This window comes from Borostomias antarcticus (assembly GCF_949987555.1).
Source record: "Borostomias antarcticus genome assembly, chromosome: 5".
NCBI lineage: Eukaryota > Metazoa > Chordata > Actinopteri > Stomiiformes > Stomiidae > Borostomias > Borostomias antarcticus.
Window position 1 is genome coordinate 23,866,591 of NC_140238.1, and position 25,122 is coordinate 23,891,712.

Below are 25,122 nucleotides of genomic sequence, written 5' to 3' on the forward strand. Positions count from 1 at the left end.
GTCTGCCGTGAAGTCTTCTGATTCTATCATCCTCCACTGACAGCATCCACATTAGCCAGGAAACTCAGTCTCTCAGAACTACAGCAATATTCATTCTATGGCAAATACTTAATGTGGCAAAATCTGATCTCCATGGCTACCTGTGGTTCATTACTTCCACTGAACGATTCAGATTTCTTACGTATATATATTTATGGTTCTTCATACCTTTCCTGTCCAACCTCAAGGCTGTTCTGGTCGGTCTGAGCGCTGCCGGTCAGTGGTCTTCCTCTGCCCCTCTGCTCAGATACCAGCGAGCCTCGATGTCGTACAGCTGTCAAACACTGCTCTTCCCAAAGCCACACCCCCTGGTGACCTCAGCCAGATGCCCCGTCTGGCCACTACGCCGTGACATCATCTGCGGCCTGCCCCACTTCGTGCTTCCTGACACACATTTTGAACTCGGCATGCTATCCCATCTGAAATATAGCCCACATTAAAGTCCCATGCTGGGAACAGACTCCAGATGTTTGTGTAAGAATGTACCAGAGCCCACGTGTGTCCACAGCAGAATCTGAGTCAGTGGATTACACTCTGACCAAAATGAGAACGATATCCACTGGTTTAATACAATAATCCTCATACGTCAATAAGTAATCCATCTAATTAAGAGTATAGGTCTAGGATAAATCTGCCGCCTGTAGCAGGGAGAGTTGAGAGCCACCTGCTGGTAATAACTAGTGAAACGTAGGCTCGAACCATAGCCATTGTACTGAGGAGCCATTGTACTGAGGATCAATTACCATCACCTCCACTAGATAGTACATTTCAAATCATTCATCTAGTAAAGGGGTATTACACTCCAAACATCAGCTGGCTACAATGTGACCAATGAGGGATTGACTCATTACTGTGTTCTCTTGGAGCAGCCAAATGTCCCATTTGCATGTAAAAAAAAAATGCATGAAAGCTTATGCACAACTTTTTCCCCAATTTAATATTTTATTGTCATAGTTGGTTTAATAACATGTGACCACGCTTCAGCACACGGCCAGAACGCCATGAGAAACCAAAAAGTGGGGGTGAAAGCAATAGGAGACACGTACAACCAATATATCAATGGCTTGGTTTCAATTGGTTTATTTCTCTCAAACATTTTTCATTGTTCTTTTGTAAATCGTTTTTTTGTAAGCAATTACTGGTCCACATCTGTTTACAGATATAACTGCCTCCATTATTCATTTCCATCGATGAAAGCAAAAACAGAAAACAAAATAACAAAACAAAAAAGAAACAAAAAATTGGAAGAGAAAAAAAAGAATGTGTGTTTTTAGAATCATGAGTAGACCAGAGTCTCGGTGGGGGGGGCCTAACCCAAACATGGCATAGCTGAGCTCTCAATATGAGAAAGCTGACTCGTGTGGACTTGATCTTGGTTTTCTTTTGCTTAAAAACAGGTTTCTTTTTCACAGAAGTTTTTTAAGCTGATCTTCGGCAGGCAGAGTGGAAGAGGAGGGGCGAGAGGTGCCGTTGCCGCCGACAACGCCGCTGCTGTGTAGGCGAGCCCCGCCCCCCTTCGTCTGGCCAGACCGCTCCGCGACTCCCATGCAACCGCCTCAGTCCCTCTCAGGAACCAGCTTCAGCACCTTACCGATGGCAATGGTCTTACCTGCCAGAGGACGACACACAAACACATTAGTGGATTTGAAATTCAGAGCGAAACCATCTCATGGGTAAAACTGGATCACGTGGGATCTAGAACAAATATCGTTTTCCCACAAAAAAAAAGTCCCAACATTCAAAACATTTTTATCGGTTGGAAGGTTGGTGTCAACATCGCTCAGTTACAACCTCCCCCTTTGAGGTTGGATATCACCTCTCTCTCTGGGCTTACCCCAACTTCTATAGGCACATGCAGATAACCACCCCCCTCTCCCCCAGCCTCCTGGTCTCTCCCCCAGCCTGTCAGTCTCTCCCCCAGCCTGTCAGTCTCTCCCCCAGCCTCCTGGTCTCTCCCCCAGCCTCCTGGTCTCTCCCCCAGCCTGTCAGTCTCTCCCCCAGCCTCCTGGTCTCTACCCCAGCCTGTCAGTCTCTCCCCCAGCCTGTCAGTCTCTCCCCCAGCCTCCTGGTCTCTCCCCCAGCCTCCTGGTCTCTCCCCCAGCCTCCTGGTCTCTCCCCCAGCCTGTCAGTCTCTCCCCCAGCCTCCTGGTCTCTACCCCAGCCTGTCAGTCTCTCCCCCAGCCTGTCAGTCTCTCCCCCAGCCTCCTGGTCTCTCCCCCAGCCTGTCAGTCTCTCTCCCCCAGCCCAGGTGTGGTGCTGGTCTCTCCCCCAGCCCAGGTGTGGTGCTGGTCTCTCCCCCAGCCCAGGTGTGGTGCTGGTCTCTCCCCCAGCCCAGGTGTGGTGCTGGTCTCTCCCCCAGCCCAGGTGTGGTGCTGGTCTCTCCCCCAGCCCAGGGGTGGTGCTGGTTTCTATCCCAGCCCAGGTGTGGTGCTGGTCTCTCCCCCAGCCCAGGTGTGGTGCTGGTCTCTCCCCCAGCCCAGGTGTGGTGCTGGTCTCTCCCCCAGCCCAGGTGTGGTGCTGGTCTCTCCCCCACCCCGGGTGTGGTCCTGGTACCTTCGTCCCGTAGGGTGAACCGTCCCATCTGGGGGAAGTCTTTGAAGGTTTCCAGGCAGATGGTCCCTGCGGTGCGCAGACGGGCGATGCACACTTGGTCCTGTTTGACGAAGCGCGGTCTCGTCTTACTCTTCTCCCCCGTCTTCTTGTCCACCAGACAGATTAAGGCCTGAGGAGAGAGCAGACCGACGCGTTAACACACACAACCACAACCAACTGGTGGTAGGACACGTTAAACACCATTTAGATGCTTCAATTGGCACTGGGTAGACAGTTTTCAGTTAAATGTGCTTCCACTTTAGGATTTATTGTACTTTTAAACCAAGAGAATGAATCCTGTCTTCTCAGGTTATGGCCTGAATGGGAGTGGCAGGCGGCGTTACCGTAATTTGCACTTCCTCGATGCAGGTGTGGATGTGAAGGACTGCGTTGTAACCCGGGCAGATGATGGACTTGTGTTCGATGATGACAATCTGAGAGACAAACAGAAACCACATGGAGGAAGCTCCAACCATCAAATCCAATACCCAGCGATCTGACAGCCTAGGAAATTATACAAGTGTGTGTGACCTACTGACCTGGGTGTTGAAGGTGAGGTGTGTGGTGACTGACTGACCTGGGCGTCAAAGGTGAGGTAGGTGTGTGTGTGTGTGTGTGTGTGGTGACTGACCTGGGTGTTGAAGGTGAGGTGTGTGGTGACTGACTGACCTGGGCGTCAAAGGTGAGGTAGGTGTATGTCTGTGTGTGTGTGTGTGTGTTGACTGACCTGGGCGTCGAAGGTGAGGTGTGTGTGTGTGTGGTGACTGACCTGGGCGTCAAAGGTGAGGTGTGTGTGTGTGTGTGTGGTGACTGACCTGGGCGTCAAAGGTGAGATGTGTGTGTGTGTGTGTGTGTGGTGACTGACCTGGGCGTCGAAGGTGAGATGTGTGTGTGTGTGTGTGTGTGGTGACTGACCTGGGCGTCGAAGGTGAGATGTGTGTGTGTGTGTGTGTGTGTGGTGACTGACCTGGGCGTCGAAGGTGAGATGTGTGTGTGTGTGTGTGTGTGGTGACTGACCTGGGCGTCGAAGGTGAGATGTGTGTGTGTGTGTGTGTGTGTGGTGACTGACCTGGGCGTCGAAGGTGAGATGTGTGTGCGTGTGTGTGTGTGGTGACTGACCTGGCGTCGAAGGTGAGATGTGTGTGTGTGTGTGTGTGGTGACTGACCTGGCGTCGAAGGTGAGATGTGTGTGTGTGTGTGTGGTGACTGACCTGGGCGTCGAAGGTGCGCCCGGAGTGACAGAGGTTCTCAGCGTTGCAGAGGATGAAGCCGGGCAGGATCTCCTCCTCCTCGATGCCCTTCAGCCGCAGCTTCAGGTTCTCCCCGGGGTCGGCGTCCTCCGTCTCCACGTCGTCCGACAGCAGGCTCAGCACCTCCACCGTGTGCTGGGGGGGGGGAGTTTACACAGGAAACTAAGACAAAGGGTCTTTAATGTCCATGAACACTTTCAAGGCCCTTCACTTCTAGACTGGTATTGACATTTTCACGATAGAATCTGGACTTTCAGCTGCTCAGAGCGATGAGTTTTCCCAGAAAATGGGGCGTCAATTAGGATACTGCATTATTGCCCCTCCCCCAGTCCCTGATTGGTTCCTGTAGATGACACGAAATACAGGAGTCCGCTAGTAGTAGAACAGTAATGGCAGCTCCTGAAGCAATGAGCGGTAACGTTAACGTTAGCAGAATAAACAGCCATAAGTGAAGTTATTGCAAAAATAGTCTCGCATAGCCAGACCTATCTCCACACTTCGTTTACGCTGTGCCAGCGCCGGAGACAGGTCTGGCTGGACATATTACCATTCTGCAATAGGGGGGAAAAAAACGCAGTATTCCTTTAAACCAATCACAGTCGTCTTGGGCGGAGCCAGTCCCGGACGCAGCGACGGTGCTCTTGCTAAATAGTCTGGATCGAATCTGATTCGGCCCGAATCAGATTAATTTGCTTCGCCAGTCTCGCCACTGATTGGGCAGTGTGACAACGAATGATGAGGTTTATTGCCAAAACCTACATCAGTTGAGTCAGACTATTGCAGAAATTACAAGAGAAGAACAAGAGTATGCACTAGCAGAGTTTATCAGCGGAAAAGACAGTTTTGCCATTCTTCCGACTGGATTTGGCAAACGTTTGGTCTGTATTTTGTTACGCTGATTGGCTGAAGGAGTTCGTCTGTCAAGGCAAGTACTCCCGTCCACTCAAATTGTTCTGGGCGGCTGAAAGTCCAAACTCTATCGTAAAAACCTCAATTTATTTTCGCGACGAGTCTGGTTTACCAGACTACTTCACTCCCTCAACACTGCCCCTCTAACAGTCCTCTCAAAACCAACAGCTACAGACGTGGTTTGGCCCGTCTCCTCCCATGCAGCAGGCAAACTCTCAGACGTGACTCAGATCTGGACTGCTGTGATCAGCGCTAACTTGAATAAGAGGCCTGGATGAGGAATCCCTTACCCTGTTTGGCATCATGACGAGCTGCTGTGCTTTGCTGATGCAGCCAGACTCCAGTTTGCCCAGGATCACGGTGCCCATGTCCTGCACAGAGCAGAGACCTCAGTCAGTTACAATTCAGAACAAACTGGAATGTCGCCACCACACCTGTGTTTAGATGACACGGCATATTCTGGAATAACCGCCCGATGCACAGAATGATTGACTTTACACCGTCATACCAGACCTCCTTCTGGTCAGCTGACAACCACTGGAAGACTTGCCAATTCACACACTCAGCCTAGGTAAGGGTTCAGTTACACTGTCAAGTGAATGCACAACGCAGTTAGTCAGTCTCTGGGTGTGAGTCTTGTTGTGTAGTCAGTCTCTGGGTGTGAGTCTTGTTGTTGTGTGGTCAGCCTCTGGGTGTGAGTGTTGTTGTTGTGTAGTCAGTCTCTGGGTGTGAGTGTTCTGTGGTCAGTCTGGGTGTGAGTGTTCGTGTGGTCAGTCTCTGGGTGTGAGTTGTGTGGTCAGTCTCTGGGTGTGAGTTGTGTGGTCAGTCTCTGGGTGTGAGTGTTGTGTGGTCAGTCTCTGGGTGTGAGTGTTGTGTGGTCAGTCCCTGGGTGTGAGTTGTGTGGTCAGTCTCTGGGTGTGAGTGTTGTGTGGTCAGTCTCTGGGTGTGAGTGTTGTGTGGTCAGTCTCTGGGTGTGAGTTGTGTGGTCAGTCTCTGGGTGTGAGTGTTCTGTGGTCAGTCTCGGTGTGAGTGTTGTGTGGTCAGTCTGGGTGTGAGTGTTCTGTGGTCAGTCTCTGGGTGTGAGTTGTGTGGTCAGTCTCTGGGTGTGAGTGTTGTGTGGTCAGTCTGGGTGTGAGTGTTGTGTGGTCAGTCTGGGTGTAAGTGTTGTGTGGTCAGTCTGGGTGTGAGTGTTCTGTGGTCAGTCTGGGTGTGAGTGTTGTGTGGTCCGTCTCTGGGTGTGAGTGTTCTGTGGTCAGTCTGGGTGTGAGTGTTGTGTGGTCAGTCTGGGTGTGTGTTGTGTGGTCAGTCTGGGTGTGAGTGTTCTGTGGTCAGTCTCTGGGTGTGAGTTGTGTGGTCAGTCTCTGGGTGTGAGTTGTGTGGTCAGTCTCTGGGTGTGAGTGTTGTGTGGTCAGTCTCTGGGTGTGAGTGTTCTGTGGTCAGTCTGGGTGTGAGTGTTGTGTGGTCAGTCTCTGGGTGTGAGTTGTGTGGTCAGTCTCTGGGTGTGAGTTGTGTGGTCAGTCTGGGTGTGAGCGTTGTGTTGTCAGTCTGGGTGTGAGTGTTCTGTGGTCAGTCTGGGTGTGAGTGTTGTGTGGTCAGTCTGGGTGTGAGTGTTCTGTGGTCAGTCTGGGTGTGAGTGTTCTGTGGTCAGTCTCTGGGTGTGAGTGTTGTGTGGTCAGTCTGGGTGTGAGTGTTCTGTGGTCAGTCTGGGTATGAGTGTTGTGTGGTCAGTCTGGGTGTGAGTGTTGTGTGGTCAGTCTCTGGGTGTGAGTGTTCTGTGGTCAGTCTCTGGGTGTGAGTGTTGTGTGGTCAGTCTGGGTGTGAGTTGTGTGGTCAGTCTCTGGGTGTGAGTGTTGTGTGGTCAGTCTCTGGGTGTGAGTCTTGATGTTGTGTGGTCCTCACCTTGTATTTGTCTACGATGGGTAACCTAACAGGGCCGTCACTCGATCTGGTGAAGTTTGGCAAACTGTCCAGGTGTGGAATGAATGGTAACCCTCTGCAACAAACACATGAAGTGGGTGAAAAATGGATTCAGAAGTGCTCTCTCATGACATCTCTTTGTAGGTGCTAAAAAACACTCGGCTTGCAGTAACACTCAGAGTGCTGGGTTTTATTTCAAGCACTAGGGTGTATTGTACATCGCTGGAGTGAGAATTCTGAGAGTTGCTGCTTTTCAAGATTTCCATATGAACAATGGAGTAAGCATGGTTTATGGTTGTACATAGTGGTTGTGTGTATGTTGTATGCATGTCATGTATTTACTGGTTGTGTGCATGTTGTATGTACGTCATGTATTTACTGGTTGTGTGCGTGTTGTATGTATGTCATGTATTTAGTGGTTGTGTGTGTGTTGTATGTACGTCATGTATTTAGTGGTTGTGTGTTGTGTGTACATCATGTATTTAGTGGTTGTGTGTGTGTTGCATGTACATCATGTATTTAGTGGTTGTGTGTGTGTTGCATGTACGTCATGTATTTAGTGGTTGTGTGAGTGTTGTATGTACGTCATGTATTTAGTGGTTGTGTGTGTGTTGTATGTACGTCATGTATTTAGTGGTTGTGTGTGTGTTGTATGTACGTCATGTATTTAGTGGTTGTGTGTGTGTTGTGTGTACGTCATGTATTTAGTGGTTGTGTGTTGTATGTACGTCATGTATTTAGTGGTTGTGTGTGTGTTGTATGTACGTCATGTATTTAGTGGTTGTGTGTGTGTTGTGTGTACGTCATGTATTTAGTGGTTGTGTGTGTGTTGTATGTACGTCATGTATTTAGTGGTTGTGTGTGTGTTGTATGTACGTCATGTATTTAGTGGTTGTGTGTTGTGTGTACATCATGTATTTAGTGGTTGTGTGTTGTATGTACGTCATGTATTTAGTGGTTGTGTGTGTGTTGTATGTACGTCATGTATTTAGTGGTTGTGTGTGTTGTGTGTACATCATGTATTTAGTGGTTGTGTGTGTGTTGTATGTACGTCATGTATTTAGTGGTTGTGTGTGTGTTGTATGTACGTCATGTATTTAGTGGTTGTGTGTGTGTTGTATGTACGTCATGTGTTTAGTGGTTGCGTGTGTGTGGTATGTACGTCATGTGTTTAGTGGTTGTGTGTGTGTGTTGCATGTACGTCATGTATTTAGTGGTTGTGTGTGTGTTGTATGTACGTCATGTATTTAGTGGTTGTGTGTGTGTTGTATGTACGTCATGTATTTAGTGGTTGTGTGTGTTGTATGTACGTCATGTATTTAGTGGTTGTGTGTGTGTTGTATGTACGTCACGTATTTAGTGGTTGTGTGTGTGTTGTGTGTACGTCACGTATTTAGTGGTTGTGTGTGTGTTGTATGTACGTCATGTATTTAGTGGTTGTGTGTGTGTTGTATGTACGTCATGTATTTAGTGGTTGTGTGTGTGTTGTGTGTACGTCATGTATTTAGTGGTTGTGTGTGTGTTGTGTGTACGTCATGTATTTAGTGGTTGTGTGTGTGTTGTATGCATGTCATGTATTTAGTGGCTGTGTGTGTGTTGAATGTACGTCATGCCTGAGGAGTAGAGCGATACTCACGTATACCAGGTGCACAGCTCTAGGGGCTCCTTGAGGTTGGCTCCTGTGAGCCCGGAGCAGGGCATGAAGTGAATGTCTTTCTTGGGGTTGAAACCAACCTTCTTCAAAAATGGCACTAGTTTCTCCTTACATTCTTCGTACCTGAGGACATGAGACAGAGGAAGGCGATGGAACTGCGGAGCTGGGATACGGGCGGTACAGTATGGTGAACGGTGTGACATAAGATTATCCACTTGTCTCTATTCTCAGCTTTTATGCTCACGGAGCAAGGCGAACTCCTCCGCCTCCTCGCGGTCACACTGTCTGACCCACATGTGAACAGACGCTGCTCCCTCAGGCCTTGGGATGCGTTCGCGCGGCAGATTTTGCACGCTGCTAAGAACGCGAGGCGCACCGCATTGTTCCTGGTTGAAGCTACTGCTAACAAAACAATCATAGGGGTGCTTCCTCCGTGCTCTGCGGGAAAGTTCAAATATGTTCAACTTTTCAGCGCCGATAAAAACGCAAGACTCCTCGCTTCGGCAGAGCAGCGCGGCGAAAGGCTCAGAGTGCGCTGCCCCACAGCCGACAATGAAAAGCAACGCGCGAACGCAAAATCTGCCGTGTGAACGCAGCTTTACACTGCTCGCTCTTCCTGACCACCCACCTCTCCAGACTCCAGTTGACCGTGGGGTCGTCCATCTTGTTGACCAGGACGATCAGGTGCTTGACGCCTGCGGTTTTGGCCAGCATGGCGTGCTCTCGCGTCTGCCCGCCCTTCTCGAAGCCCGTCTCAAACTCTCCTTTCCTGGCGGAGATGACCTAGGGAGGAACGAGGTGTGGTGAAGGTTTTGACCCAGAAAGGCAGCTACGCTCCGTGGTGCCACATAACTAGCTTGTTGCTACTGTTACACATGGTGGGGGAAAAGGAAGGAGTTCCAACCTTTATATCTGATTCATCTCTTAAGGGACTGTTCGAAATTTATAGGAGGGGGTCACTGGAGGACTTAAAGGAGTAGTAAAGGGAAAATTCATGTTTAGCCCTGTTTTAAGGTTACTTGTGATCATATACAATGGTTCAGATCAAAACGTTGACAATGCTAGCATTTGAGAAAGTTGATAATTGCTCTACCACCGTTTTGGTCATACAATGGATGTGGGTGGGCATCTTGAAAAATCATTCAAAACATGTTAAACTCGATTTCAAAGACAAGAAACTCACCTAGGTGTTAGTTGGCGTTCTGACATATAATTCGCCATAAAGTAAGATTCTAGTTCATCTGGAAAGGCTTTTTAAAATATTTAGCATAGAACTATTTAGTCGCAGCACATACGTGTGTAAACCTCCGCAAACTAGGTAGCCTAGCAACATAAACAATAACAATAGCTACCGTAAGTAGTTCCGCTTCCTGAATCCCCTCTGCGGATTGATCTACACATCTACAACGGTCGCTTCAATACAAGTCAATGGATTTCATAAAACGATCAATAAAACCCTACAGGATTCATACTTTGCGGTGAATTTGATGTCAGAACACCAACAGACACCAATTACACCCTCGGTGAGCTTCTTGTCTTACATTTTGATCTGAACCATTGTATATGATCATAAGTAACCTTAAAACAGGGCTAAACATGCATTTTCCCTTTACTACTCCTTTAAGAGTAGCCTACTTGGAAATAAAAAAGCATGACCCTCTCTCTGACAAACTTTTTTCTTTGAATCTCGAGTGATAAAAAAAAAAGCCCCCCCCCCCACCAAATAGGCCATGTTCAATATGGTGTTAATCAAAATAAGAAAGCAACTTGAACGCAAAGTTAAAACTGAGTTATCCACACAGCGTGAGGCAGCAGCAACTTCTCTCCAACACTTGATTGATTCCTCTCAGCTCTTCTGATTTCCAGGCAGCACAGGTTCAAATCAGTGAATGACCAGCAACAGCGAAATGCACTGCACTTATCCAGCCTACTAGGATAACAAACTAGCCGCAAGTCTGTGTCCGTCTGTTCTACACCCAGTTGCTCCGTCTACCTCTACCCTGTCATCACCGCAGAGCCAGAGAAACCACAGCCTACACCGGGTCGTACAAAACAGCTTGCTGAAGTCCGAAAGGCTGAAGAAACCATTTTATTTATCGATTAAATTTGTATGATCCTCATCTGGACTAAATTTTAAAAACGGTAACCCTTCCTTGGACTAAAATTAAAAAAGCATGACCCTCCCCTGTTTTCCTCCAGTGACCCCATGCCATACATTTTGACCGGTCCCCAAGTCAAAACAAAGACGAGACTTGGGTAAAAACCATCCCAACACATCAGCACCCTCTACAGTTCACAAAAAAGGAAGAAATCAATCACAATGATCTGTGACAAAGCTCAAACTCGAACAGTTGTGAAGAAGCAAGCTCAGTCCGGGTCAACCAATGACGGAGGTTCCAGTCCCACTCACCAGCACGGCTAGGTCGGCCTGCGACGCTCCCCCGATCATGTTAGGCACAAAGCTTTTGTGGCCTGGGGCATCCAGAATGGTAAAGTGCTTTTTCTCCGTCTCGAAGTACGCCCGGCCCACCTCCACCGTCTTCCCCTTGTCTCTCTCCTCCTGGTTGGTGTCCAGCGCCCAGGACAGGTACCTGACAGAGGACAGGAGCGATCACACCTTCTCCTCACCGCACAACACGGCTCCAGAGCTCACAGTACCCATGTTAGTAATGCTCACAGATATCCTTGAAAGAAAGACGATCATGTCATATTTGAGTGCAAGTTACACGACAATTCACAACAACATGGATTCGATTTCAAACAGGCCGACTGGTTGATGCCATGTTTCAGTCTTTCTCTCAACTATCAGGGCCATCTTCCAGGCCCTTAGGAACATGTGTGAGCAGACGGCGGGGGGGCACAACTCACCAGGTTTCCCTGTTCTTCTCCTTGGCTTCTCGCTCATACTTCTCCAGGGTTCTCTTCTCCACCATGCCCGTTAGGTACCTGCCAGGGGGGAGGGGAAGACATGACGGAGACAGAATGAGGGAGAGACGGGGAGAGAAAGAATGAGGGAGGGTGTGTGTGTGTGTGTGAAATGCAACAGGTGTTACAAGACCTGTTGGACTAGACGTATGACAAACACAGGCAGAAGGAAGAGTACAGAGCACTGCTACTCACATGATCTGTCCTCCAATGGTAGATTTGCCAGCATCTGGAGGACAGAAAGATAAGTGGGTGAGCAGCGAAAGCAGATAAATTGATTCCACCATCTGTGTAGTGACCTTTTTTTCCGTTCAGCTTTATTTCAGTGTAATGAAACATTCATTATATACATATTCAGCATATAAACAATCTCCTAAAAAAAACGCACTCATAGGACCATTTAAAAATGCTTTGCGCTTCTGCAAACTACACTGGATAGAAGCTGTGAAAACAAGTACACAGTAAACATGCCATCATGCCTGATAAGGTTTTAAACACAAGAAAAAATATCCAACAACGCTCTCCGGTTAACTAGCGATCAGGTCGACAGCTTCCTGAGTAGTCTCTAAATACAAGAGACATCAGGTGATCTCAGTAGTACTCGTCACGCATGCACTTCAACTAGTGCTCCGGAGGAACCCCTCAGAGAACAAATAACTACCCATAATGCACCTTACCTCTACACTAACCTATGAGAAACCCAACCAGGACCAGACCAGGAGGGCGTGTCCTCGAGCTTTAAACTCTGTGGGTGTGGAAAGTGAAATGGGCGGGGCCACTGACCTACGTGGCCGATGAACACCACGTTGACGTGCTCCTTCTTGGGCGCGTCCGGTTGGGGTAGAACAACCTTTGGCAACGGCACGTCTTCCTCCTCCATCAGGATCTCCTGCTGCACCTCCTCCTCCTCCTCCTCCTCCTCCACCGCCACCGGACCCCTGTCTCCATCCGGCCCGCCTCCCGGCTCCGCCTCGTTGGGCTCCGCCCCTTTCTGGTCCCACGTCTCCTCTGTGGTCATCTCGGCGTCGCCGTTCTCCACCGGGGCTACTGAGGGACAAACAGCACGGAGGATTAATGAGGCCCACAGTTTGCAACATAGACCTAAACCTATACTAGGCTTTTCAGTTGGCATGAAACCATGGTTACCGTCATCCTATCTAAAATTATAGCACGGGGAGGGGCATTCTGCATGTTTTTCATATCGGGCGCTTTGGGCGGAAACCCTTGCGAACACAGGAAGAACATGCAAAACACCACACAGAAAGGCCAGAGACCTTCTTGCTGAGAGGCAACAGTACTGGGTACTGTGCCACTGTGCTGCACATTTTGGGGGTTCGGTGTTTTGCTCAAGGACACTTCGGCACAATGCCAGGAGCTGGGATTGAAACAGGGACCTTGCAATCCCCAGCCAGCCACTTTACCTCCTGAGCACCATACTGCCCCTGAGAGTTCTTAGAATGCTTGATGCAAAACTATTAAACTATCTGGCCAGAATCTATTCATGCCTCTCCTCCGGCAGGAAGCTGCAGTCCATCAGGACCAAGTCTGCAGGCCACCATGGCAGCTTCTTCCCCACCGCCATCAGTCTCTTCAACAAGCCCCTCCCCCCTCCCCACAGACCTCGCCACATTTGAGAGACACCGTCTATAAACACTTGCACACGACCACTGAATGTACTGTATAGGACGCACCACACACACATCACGCTGCACACACCGTATACACACACTCACATACACATTACACACACCGTATACACACTCACATACACATTACACACACCATATACACACACTCACATACACATTAGACACACCGTACACACTCACATACACATTACACACACCCTATACACACACATTACACACACCATATACACACACACATACACATTACACACACCATATACACACACTCACATACACATGACACACACACATACACATACACACACCATATACACACACTCACATACATATTACACACACCATATACACACTCACATACACATTACACACACCGTATACACACACTCACACACACCATATACACACTCACATTACACACACCGTATACACACATTACACACACTCACATTACACACACCATATAAACACACTTGCATACACATTACACTCTGCACACTCACTGTATATACACGGACTGCACTACTTTTGTATAGTTTTTTCTTAGCTTATCCTTTTTTACACTAGCATTTTGTACTTGCTCTTTGCACTGTCCTGTCTCATCCCTGCACCTTGTCCAATGTTGTCTCCATGTTATGCACCACGACCAAAAGCAAATTCCTAGTATGTTGAAAAACTGCATGGCAATAAAACGAAAACAAGTTCTGTTTCTGAACCGAGGCTAGATGTTTATGTGTGATGATATATTATGTATAATTCAGTGATAACAGACCTGGGAGATCTGCGCCTCCGAAGGGGACTGCATTTAACTTCTTGAAGTGATTTGGAGCTTCTGACTCTTCTGGAATTGGCCATTACTGTAATAGGTTACTAGTAGTTATAGTAAGCAGCACCTGTTGTATTTTAGTTTGCTACTCTTGCATTTTCCCTTCAGCACTACATTATGCTCTTAGTAACTTGTTTAGAAAGTAGATACAGTTCTGGTGAGTAGTAGTACACCAACTACATTAAATGCAATTATTCTAAGTAACTTTGGATAAAAGTGTCTAAATGACTAATGAAATGTAAATGTAATTAAAGTCTGGAGACATCGCCATAAAAAATCGTTGCTATAACAGCGACGAAAACCGACGCTACCAATCAGAGCCACTGCCTACATCCCCCAATAGGGTGAAAGACCCGTCTTACAGGAAATGATGTCATCGCTCTCTCTTCTTCCCTAGAAAAACAAACTGGAGAATCAAAACTTTGAAATAAAAAGACCCTCTGCATGTACCTGTCCCATGAGGCAGCACTGCCCTAAAGATGTTGGGTTGGTTCTGCACTGCAGGTTTTTTTTCCCCCAATCTCTCAAATTGTTTCCTCCCACTTTTAGCAACGAAATCTGGAAAAATGTCCTGTATCTAGTTGAGCGCGGTGTTTACAGACTGACTTCTGAGTCTAAGTATAATTAATAGATGTGTTGTGTAGAAAATGGCTGACGAGTTGTGATCACAGATGATGCTAGCAGAGCTGGAGTAATCATTCAAACATGGAGCCAGTTGGAGTCTGCGTTGTGGAATGAATACAGGCTGGAGGGAAGACAGATCCATGACGATGCCTCAGGCCGGTGTATCTGGCCGGGCTTCAAGGCTTTTTCCACAATCTTGCACATTTAATGTAAATGAAACATTATGTCCATGATGGTCAGACAGCTGAAGTCACCATTTTACAGTAACAGGAAAATCGGTAAGATGATATTAAGATGAATTTCTATCTGATGATTGCCTTTTCTGTTCATCAGATAGACTATTCATATACGTTTAATGCTCAAAGATCTTAAGTATTGGCAACAATACACTTCATGTCATCACACACAACAATCATGTCATCACACACACACAACTATTTTCCAACATGTCTCACTCTATCCGTAACTATCCCCCCCCCCCCCCACCGTCAATTTAAAGGTAGAACTAATACTCAGATCCATTTTCTTCAGCTGTGCCCAGAAGTTCTGTGTTTGTGTGACACCTTTCCTGGGAGATGCTGGTAAACCTCATCTAATCAGACATCACGTTACCTCACTAGACATGATTTGCTATGGGTAGAGGCAGATTAACTGTTTAGGATATGGTAGAGATCGTTCACTGCTGGCTTGACGCCAGACTTGTTTGTACTTATCACAAGCAGTGAAAAGAGAGATGGAAAGTTCACATGAAAGAATGAGAGACAGGGCAGAGGAAGTCTAGCAAAAACCGCATACTGCGTCAGAGGACTGATGTTGACCGTATGGAACAAATATCCATGACGTCGATAGTCAATCCTGGTAGAGAAGGGAGACACTCAGCAAACACAACAAGGGCGGTACAAAGCCCTTCCACAACAGGGTGCTTTACAAAGAAACTGACAGGAGTTCTAACAGCAGCAACTATCATGCCAAAACGTAAGCTTCTTCAGTGTAAATACAGTGAAAGGAGAAGGGAAAAAGCAGCATTCAAGCAGTTCAATTATTTTCTACTTGATGACATGGCAGTAATTACTAGTTTTTGTTCCAGAGTCTATGGAGGGATGGGCCACCTATTTGGAGGACAATACACAAAGGCAGCTCCACACTGCACACCTAGTCATCATGTCAGATACATATACACACACACACACACACACACACACAAACACACACACATAGGTGGCAGGCTATACATACCAGTGGTTTCTGAGTCCTCCATGTTGGCAACTGTTTCAGCTGTAACAGGGAGAAAATGATCTCAGAATTGTTTTTCAACCCTGAAAGCCAAGGTCACTGGAGAGACCAAACACATTGAACTGAACACACTACAACTATGGTAGGGTCACTTCTCTCCCTGGCCTTTTGAATGAGTGAAATACAGTTCGGGAGGTGATGTTTAGCGAACTTCACGTCAAGACAACTCTTACGTTTATCCTGAAGCAGCTGAAGTAGAAGCTGTGTCAGATCATTTCCACAGACACAAGGCTAAACTGAGGCCATGGGTTTTGGCCTTGCAGATTCAACCATGGGTACATGGGTGTTGTGTCAGATTTCCTGAGTGTTTTGCTAGTACTAAGGCATGCAAATCACACTTCCAGTGACATTTATGTGCTTAGCTTGTTGTGCCTACGTTAACACCACGTCACACAAAAATGGCACTTGTTCTTCGACAACTTCAGATGTGTTGACTAGCAGGGTAGCTGCCGTATTTAGACGAGTTAAATTGACCATCTATTAACATTTACGTTGGTTCGTGACGAATATTCCAACAATGACGACGATCGGTAGGTGAATCGAAATACGCTTAAGTGACCATACGAACATATACATAGTAGCTAGCTCGACTTTGCTAGCAATGTTAGCTACGTCGGCCACATCAAGCATATGTGTAACTTCTCACAACTTAGCTAGCTAACAAGTTACCTGTTAACACTAGATTAGTTAGGCTAGCGTTAACGTTACATCCATGCTGAATTTTGTCTAACGCACAGCTAACTTGGCTAGCTAACGATGGCTTTAGTCTACAACTATTGTCACATGATGCAAGTCCTGACTTCACACACAGCTGACAACCAGGCGCAGTCCGGTAGAGAGTAGCTAGCTAGCAGTAGTAGGCTAGCGTTAGTAGCTAGCTAGCCATTTCACCGGCTAGCTACTCTACCTAGCTCAGCTAACATGAAACATCTTAATGACACGCTAAGGAAACCCTAGCCCGATACGACGTTGGCTAGCAACGCTTCTGGTTGTGATAGCCAGTCACCGGTAACGGTAAGCCATTAGGTTAGAAGTCTGGTTTGAACGTTAGCTGGAGGCAGCATACCTCCGGTTTGAGCGGCTTCAAAATGTATGCACGCGTGTCTACTGAGCCTCACCTAGTGCTAGCTAGCCAGACACCAAGCTAGCTAACCGCTAACCTAGCCAGACACCGAGCTAGCTAACCGCTAACCTAGCCAGACACCGAGCTAGCCAGCTAACCGCTAGTGCTAGGCTAGCTAAAAAGCAAACGTGAGTACGAACTTACCACCGGAATCAGGATTTTCCGAGGGCCCTTTCACAAAGAAGGCCGGGACGAATTCGGCGGCGTTCACGTTGGGGACAAACGGTTTGGCGTTCACGTTGAGGGCTTTCAATGCGGCTTCAAGTTGTCCGTCGACCGTGAGGGCCTCCACATCGTCCTCCTGCTCCCAGGAATCAGGGGCAGTGTCTCTCGGGTCCATCGTGGGTCTTTTGCTAAATTTTCACAACTATGGTGAAGACTTGCGTTACGCAGTTGGGTGATCTACGTTGCTGTCTGCCCCTAACCCGACGTCGAGGTCACCCCTAAAACGGATAAAACTCCCCCCTCTAATGTCTAATATGTGCCCGATTTACTTGGAATAAAACAGCCGGTTTCTCACGGTTAAGAGACAGCTAAGAGAAAGAGAGGTTCGACTCAGCACTCCCAGCGAGTCCTCGTGTGCTGCTGACTCTCCCCAACCGATGGGAGCGACAGCCAGGTGCACGCTGGGAGATGTTGTGCCATTCGGACGTCGCTGTCCTTAGAAATAATTGACCCGGGGCATGAAGAAAACTACATTTACATACACGTAAAGAACACCGTTTTGCGTCAGATTTCCTTGCCTTTTTATTTTACTAACCGCACATTCAACATTTTTGTATCCGTTGAAAGAGAAGTTAATCAATTCATCTGTCCCGGGTTGAATCCCATTTCATGAGTTATATGATGTAAACGAAGGGTAAATAGTCCTAGATGTTTCTATTACGCATGTATAAAAGGTCCGAATGTAACTAAAATATTAGCATTCATGACATCTTCAGAGCACTGAAAGCAGAAGCTATGATGTCCATTCTTCTTTACAGACAGGCCAGTTTTAAAAACACGTATGTAAACCACGCAGTGGTTATCAAAGTAAGGTTACTGTAGTTGTCATGTACATATCAGTTAAATAAAACACAACTTGACTTAAGTGCTGAGACTATGGTGCGGCAGTGACTATTGCCTTCCACAAGGGGGAGACATTGTGTTGTGATGAAGACATTTCAGAACCATATACAGTGGACCTATAATAAAATAAGTGTCTGTAGGGAATTACTGAAAACAGAATTCTACAGGCGAGTCTGCAATGATAATACACAAAACAAGTGATTCATCTCATGTTTTAATAAATGTGATTGGATTCCAATACATCAACCTCTCTTTCCACCGCTTGCAATTCAAAAAAGAGACTGACATCAAATTTCAGTGTGGCTTGACTGGTACTTCAACCACTGTCGTCATGTGGGTAGCACTGTTGGTGTACTCTATTAACCTACATTGCGCCTAAACTAAATTAGTGGTGTTTCAAAAAATAACATTCCCAGATTAGGAACATACTATGTTAAATAGTAAGTAGTATAAATGATTTACCATATGGAAGAATCTAAATTAATTATTGCACCAGAATTAGCTTTTACAAAAAGAGACTAAACAATAAAAACATTTGTGTATACATTTATCACATTAGATAATGAAAAAAAAAATCCACTCAATAAAATATGGTATAATCCTGACATGCCTCACACAATATGGATATCCAACATTTCAACAGAAGAACATTAGGCTGCAGAATAAAACTTCATCCACCTCAAGGTGTGGAAATATTTTTCCAAGTGCACATGCTCAGTAGTTAAGATACTGAGAAAAGCAGATCCTCCTCCTTGTTCTGCTTTGGATATTAAACTGTCAATGGCACAGTGTTTCTGACATGAAGTCAGTTTTGTTATAGATCATATGGTAGTACAGCTTGGTACAACAGCTGATTGCTCAAGAGATATAACCTTTCCCTTTGGAAGAAAAACGTATACAACTGAATGCATTAAAATATGCTTAAAAAAATGTCAGAATGTGGACGGAAAAGGAGATGAGTGTCATGCAGTAATTCCTCATCAATGAAGTTATTGCAACACAAGGTAATGATTTGTTGTGATTACACAGTACAAATAAATTAATCATTAGAAAAAGATTTTGATTAAATTAAGACATACACCATATGAAAACTTAAATAAGGTAGTAGAGTCATATTCTACAGAACAAGTGCAATAAGATGGAAGCAGTTTCCTTTCAAACAAATCCTGCCTTCATTCAGAGAGCCATAGCTACCATATATCACATAGTAAACATCTCGTCATACAGCACATCAAAGTATCTTTTTTTTTTTTGCAAAGAAAGCATGTTTTCCCAGTGTGTTTGCTGAGGAAGTCTCTGCTAGTGGACATAAGGCCACTTCTGCTCCAGTTTCTATATCTGACAACATAAAGTCATATCAACATTAAAACAGTACATATTACAGTAACTAGGCCCAGAAGGATGTGCAAACATTAACAGGTCGGTGGTGTTTCCCATTCCTCTGCGGTGAAGGAATATTTTGGGGTAGTGCACAGTTAGATTTCCCCCTGTTGTAGTCCTATCTCTCTAAAGAGATGGAGGCGAATGATCAAATGGTGACTGACTGGATAAAAATATAGGGGGTGCGTGTGTACAGTATTTACAGTAGATACAATCAATATTATTTTTCCAGTGTTTAGTTCATAGTTACATTACTTGCATAATAGATGCTTCATTTTCTAGTCCGTGACTTGGGTGACAGGGGAAGAGGAGGTTACGATCCTCGGGCCAACCTTCACCTTTCACCCCACAACTTCCCTATCGGCCATTTTACTAGGCCTGTGTTCTCTAGGCCAGGTCCTAGTGCTGTCTATCCCAGGTCCTAGTGTTGTCTAGCCCAGGTCCTAGTGTTGTCTAGCCCAGGTCCTAGTGTTGTCTAGCCCAGGTCCTAGGGCTGTCTATCCCAGGTCCTAGTGCTGTCTAGCCCAGGTCCTAGTGCTGTCTAGCCCAGGTCCTAGTGCTGTCTATCCCAGGTCCTAGTGCTGTCTAGCCCAGGTCCTAGTGTTGTCTAGCCCAGGTCCTAGTGCTGTCTATCCCAGGTCCTAGTGTTGTCTAGCCCAGGTCCTAGTGCTGTCTAGCCCAGGTCCTAGTGCTGTCTATCCCAGGTCCTAGTGCTGTCTAGTCCAGGTACTAGTGCTGTCTAGCCCAGGTCCTAGTGTTGTCTAGCCCAGGTCCTAGTGCTGTCTAGCCCAGATACTAGTGTTGTCTAGGCCAGGTCCTAGCATGCTGGAAGGTGTCAGAACGTCACCCCTGCTTCATTATTAACGACCTAGCGGAGTGATTGGGTTGCGGTGTGAAGAACCCCACTGTCCAAGGACGGAACCACACCCCCTCACCTCTGTCCCTGACCGTACCCTCACACGTCTGAAACAACACGGGAATAATAATAAGCTGACAGAAATGAATATGATGTTAGTTATAATCTAGCCATTTAATGGACTAAGGGAGGTCGCTGCCATGTCAATCTCCCTTTCCCACCAGAGGACGGAAGAAAGGAAACAGGTAAGTTGTCTATTGTAGATTTCAGAATAGAATGGGGCCCGTGACCTTCTGGGCTAGTACCACTTCCGGGTCTGTCCTGAAAGCTCTCTCTCTCTCTTCTATCTGCGCGTCTCCTCTGACTCGTCTGCCTCCCGTCCCTCTGGCCATCTCTCCTCCTCCTCCTCCTCCTCCGCCCTCTTCTCAGCCTCCTGGTGCGCGTCCGCAGTCCCAGCCTGCTCCCGGGGGGCCTCCGGCGGTACCTCGGGGTCCCCAGGGACCGCCCCCTCAGGTGCGAGGAGCGGCGGAGTCGGGGAGGGCGTGGGTACGGGCGTGGGCGTGGCCGCCCCGTCCCTGGCCGGCTCCTCGGCATGTCCCACGGAGCTGGTCTCGCTGTGGGAGTCAGAGCCCGCTCCCAGGCGGCGGAACAGCCTCTGGCCTATAGGAGGAGATGTAGTGGGTTGAGAGGAGGAGTCAGTGGAGATACAGGTGGAGGTGTTAAATGAACACAGTGCTGCGTCTCCCGTCCGGCCTGACCTGGTAGTCTCCTGGCAGAGGAGGTGGGCGTGTCCGGGGGGGCCAGTCTGTCGGTCTGGGCCTTCATGGAGTAGGTGGGCTCTGTGGAGTCCAGCGACCCTGGGGGGGGGGGGTCAGACACAGAAGGTTAGAAACACACACACACACGCACATACACGCACATACACACACGCACGCACACACGCACGCGCGCACGCTATGGGGTGTGATTCGTGCCAGCATAACAAACACTCAGTGCTTTCGTCGCCTGCATTGCGTGTATAAAGGTACTTTGGCGAGCTGATTAATAGGCGTGCATATACCATGGATGTATTAATAGAACTGGATACAGCCACTCCATTCACTGGCCGCTATCAACAATGAAGGCCTATTGAACCGCGCCATCTTGGCAAATTTGTAGTCATTTGACTATTTCCGGTGACTTTTGACTTGCGCAGTTGTGCTTTTCTGGCCTTCCGGTGACTTTTGACTTGCGCAGTTGAGCTTCTCTGGCCGACGCGCGTCCACGAAAAAGTTCACATTTATCTGAAATGTAGACGCACGTTCCCGGCTCTCTCGGCTCTCCCCGCTTTGATTTAGCAATGAAAACCGGCTTGCATATTAACCTGTTTTTGTCAAATATATCAATTGGAGAAATTATTTTTTCATCCAGGCATCTTAGTTTTAACAGGTTAAATATAACTGAACATGTTTCGTTTGCTAGTAGATGGTATTCATTCCGTTCGCGATAACGTTATTGCAGCCAGGCTAAATTCCTCCAGGGAGCCAGTGACCGGCCAGTTGAAGAGCTTCACTCCCCGCCAGCAGGAGCTTTGGCCGCTGCTACCGCATCTCGGATAACCCGCTGAGTTCCTGGCTGCTATTTCACACTCGCCCTTGATCAATCCCAATACCGATCCATGGTAATAATGAATCAATCGTTCAGATCAGATCGGCAGTGCTGCATGCATGTTACAACATCATTGTTAGCTTTATTAACATAACCATAGCCTACATTTATCTCTCTAACGTTAGGCTATCCATCTTACACCAGTCGGCCATTCGATAGCTGGAAGCGGTCAATGCCAACGTTGACTGAAAACACCCAAACTCAGTGTATCGTTTCATCTTCATGCTACACATCAACTCCTTTACATTGTATGTGAATAAATTCCTGTTATTCTAAAAATATCCCATTTCTGTCCATTCCTGGAAAAGGCTAATAATTGCTGTCAAATGATCACTCCAGTTTATCACCGTATCCCACTACCATTTCAACTATGCACAGGAGATTGTCTTGTGGTCATTTTCATTAAAAATGATAAGCCTGATCAGTTTGTTGTATGTATTAAGCCCTTTTTGAGCGGTATGCTTGTATTAATAGCTTATAGCTTGCCATACTCACCAACCTTGGGACCTCAGAAATAGGGAGCATTTCCAAACCAAATTGCGGGGGGGGGGGCATTAAAAGCATTACAAATTAGACATTAAAAGCATTAAAACGAAATGTGAAACATTATATATATATATATATATATATATATATATATATGTGTGTGTGTATGGAGCAATTGTTTTTAATGTCCGACTTTTGTCTGTGCTGTTCAGTAAATGTGCATCTGTCCTAATTTATTGTAGCCTATCTACTACACAACCTAGTTCAAATTTATGAATCTCCCGCGGCGTGATCATTTCCAAACCAAATTTCGGGGGGGGGGGGGGCTTTAAAAGCATTACAAATTAGACATTAAAAGCATTAAAACGAAATGTGAAACAGCATGACAACATACATATTCCTTGATTATTTGTATGCTGTGTTGTCCCGTCTGAGTTTGTCCTGTTCGTGATTGGTCTCGTGTTCCCACTCGATAGGCTTGCACCTTGACGTTGGTGAGTGGGCTTTAAACCAAGACGGGCCTTTGTATGTGTATGTGTGTATGTATGTGGTTTGTGTGTCATATTCTATTATTGAAATGTAATAACAGAAACAGTGTGCCTCCTCTTATCCTCACAGCTCAAGCCATTTTTAGGAGACCAGTTCACACCTCAACCAGACCTGCTGTTGTTTAGGACCTGCTTTAAGCCCTTTTTTGTGGTGTCCGTTTTCTGTGTTCTGTGTCAAGTAAGCCAACCCACCTTCAATGCAGTGTAGCCTCCACATTTGAATGGTTACAGCAGTCTTGTCGTCTACAAGCAACAGTCTCTGGCTTTGCATGGCAATTTATGTAGTATCATCCGAGTTCTACAAATGCTGTACTTTTTTGTACTGTAAGTAACCCCTCAATTATTCAATTTTACTGGGGAGCAGTGCCTACTTGCCAACCCTCCTGACTTCCGCGGGAGATTCATAAATTTGAACTAGGTTGTGTAGTAGATAGGCTACAATAAATTAGGACAGATGCACATTTACTGAACTGCACAGACAAAAGTCGGACATTAAAAACAATTGCTCCATACACACATATATATATATATATATATATATAATGTTTCACATTTCGTTTTAATGCTTTTAATGTCTAATTTGTAATGCTTTTAAATTGACAGCAATTATTAGCCTTTTCCAGGAATGGACAGAAATGGGATATTTTTAGAATAACAGGAATTTATTCACATACAATGTAAAGGAGTTGATGTGTAGCATGAAGATGAAACGATACACTGAGTTTGGGTGTTTTCAGTCAACGTTGGCGTTCACCGCTTCCATTTATCGAATGGCCGACTGGTGTAAGATGGATAGCCTAACGTTAGAGAGATAAATGTAGGCTATGGTTATGTTAATAAAGGTAACAATGATGTTGTAACATGCATGCAGCACTTCCAATCTGATCTGAACGATTGATTCATTATTACCATGGATCGGTATTGGGATTGATCAAGGGCGAGTGTGAAATAGCAGCCAGGAACTCAGCGGGTTATCCGAGATGCGGTAGCAGCGGCCAAAGCTCCTGCTGGCGGGGAGTGAAGCTCTTCAACTCGCCTGTCACATGCCTACGTTGGCATGGCACGTTCCACACGTCACACTATAATATTAGCAAACCACACAAACGTGTGTCTATACGCACGCTTATTCGTTTGATCAAACTTTAAGGTGTAGTGTTAGGTGTCAGGTATTTGATGCACATATTAGGAGTGACGTGTCAAAAGTGCCGTGCCAACGTTCAAAACATGCACACGCCTTTACGTGTTAACTGAGGGCACTAGAAGCACCGAGTGGTGGTAATTTGAACACAAGTGAATCAAAATGATAATTGTTTGCACTCGATCAAATTCAAGGACCCTCCTTTCATTACTTTTCCTAGATATCAGCGTTTTTATCACGTTTACATTTCGGCCGTTTGTCTAGACTGCAGTGCTCTTTTCTGTCAGCAGATGTCGCAGGGTATTTATATTTGTAGCATAATGTAGGCTATGTGTTATAATTATGTGCAAAATGATAACAATCACCTAAATCAAAAACAATGAAGCACATGTATTGCTATAGTTCGTTACCAAATGTTAGGCTTGTAAGACTCAACTTAATCATTATTAATTCCGCTATTCCTAAATATCAGAAGAGATATCTGTCTCACTCGCTCTCGGAGCAGGTATTGCGCAACACAAAGCAGGTATTGCGCAACATAGCCACGCGCGCCAGGAGACCCGCTCTGAGAGACAGAGAATGAGACAGTCTTTTTCTGTGAGGGAGGAAACACGAGCAATATTTTCAATCATGCTTTCCATTGATGAATCACGAATAATGTATATAAACAGTGCAAATAAAAATAAATCGAAATAATAGGCCTATTGTGCAAAAAAAATAGCCAAACGAATTGTAGGCTACATTTGAAAGTGTTCAGCCTGGTGTAGGCTGGCCTATAGGCAAAAAAATGAATGCATTGATACTGCAAAATGGTTTCATTTGAGCTGAACACTACACAACTGATTTAATAATTTCTATAATATCAGGTGATTGCTTTGAATGTTACAAATTAGTTGAAACAGTGGTAGCGATTTGGAACCTGGTAGCCTACAGTCTGGGGAAGCGTTGGGCCTTCCCGCGCCACCACAGAAGTGGGTCTTCGCTCGCTCCAGCTCATCTTGAGTTGACAGCATAGTCCTCCTCCCCAAAGAAAGACCTGTAGGCCTATTGTTTATTTCGATTTATTTTTATTTGCAGTTTTACATTATTCTATATGTGTTTTTTTGTGTAAACCAATGTTTGAATAAAATTTGGCTTCAAAACGACATCTGGTAATTTACCTAGGCTACATTTGATTTATTTTATTTAGAAATAGATAGCC

The 25,122-nt window shown here is 46.2% G+C and overlaps 2 protein-coding genes across 3 annotated transcripts in view; both read right to left on the reverse strand.

The window, feature by feature from the left end:
* Positions 1 to 992: 992 nt before the first annotated feature.
* On the reverse strand, positions 993 to 17,390 carry gspt1l (G1 to S phase transition 1, like). Of its 2 annotated transcripts, none has more exons than XM_084438261.1 (14): positions 16,943 to 17,390; positions 15,619 to 15,657; positions 12,070 to 12,330; positions 11,482 to 11,515; positions 11,230 to 11,307; positions 10,772 to 10,952; positions 8,990 to 9,144; positions 8,344 to 8,484; positions 6,690 to 6,783; positions 5,081 to 5,161; positions 3,843 to 4,016; positions 2,976 to 3,065; positions 2,593 to 2,761; positions 993 to 1,648 (listed from the first exon to the last, which is right to left on the reverse strand). In XM_084438261.1, exons 1-14 carry the CDS (start codon positions 17,136 to 17,138, stop codon positions 1,596 to 1,598), a joined length of 1,746 nt encoding a protein of 581 aa, XP_084294387.1. In that variant the 5' UTR covers positions 17,139 to 17,390; the 3' UTR covers positions 993 to 1,595. The 2 variants fall into 2 exon arrangements, with proteins under 2 accessions (XP_084294387.1, XP_084294386.1); XM_084438260.1 differs by having other exon boundaries at positions 12,070 to 12,333.
* A 708-nt stretch (positions 17,391 to 18,098) lies between these two features.
* Positions 18,099 to 25,122, reverse strand: part of pdxdc1 (pyridoxal-dependent decarboxylase domain containing 1) — a 25,507-nt gene continuing 18,483 nt past the window's right edge. The window contains exons 22-23 of the mRNA XM_084438547.1: positions 20,861 to 20,959; positions 18,099 to 20,762 (exon numbers count right to left, since the gene is read on the reverse strand). Coding sequence (XP_084294673.1) covers positions 20,446 to 20,762; positions 20,861 to 20,959 — 416 coding nt within the window. The 3' untranslated portion in view covers positions 18,099 to 20,445. The remainder of the gene's footprint in view (positions 20,763 to 20,860; positions 20,960 to 25,122) is intronic.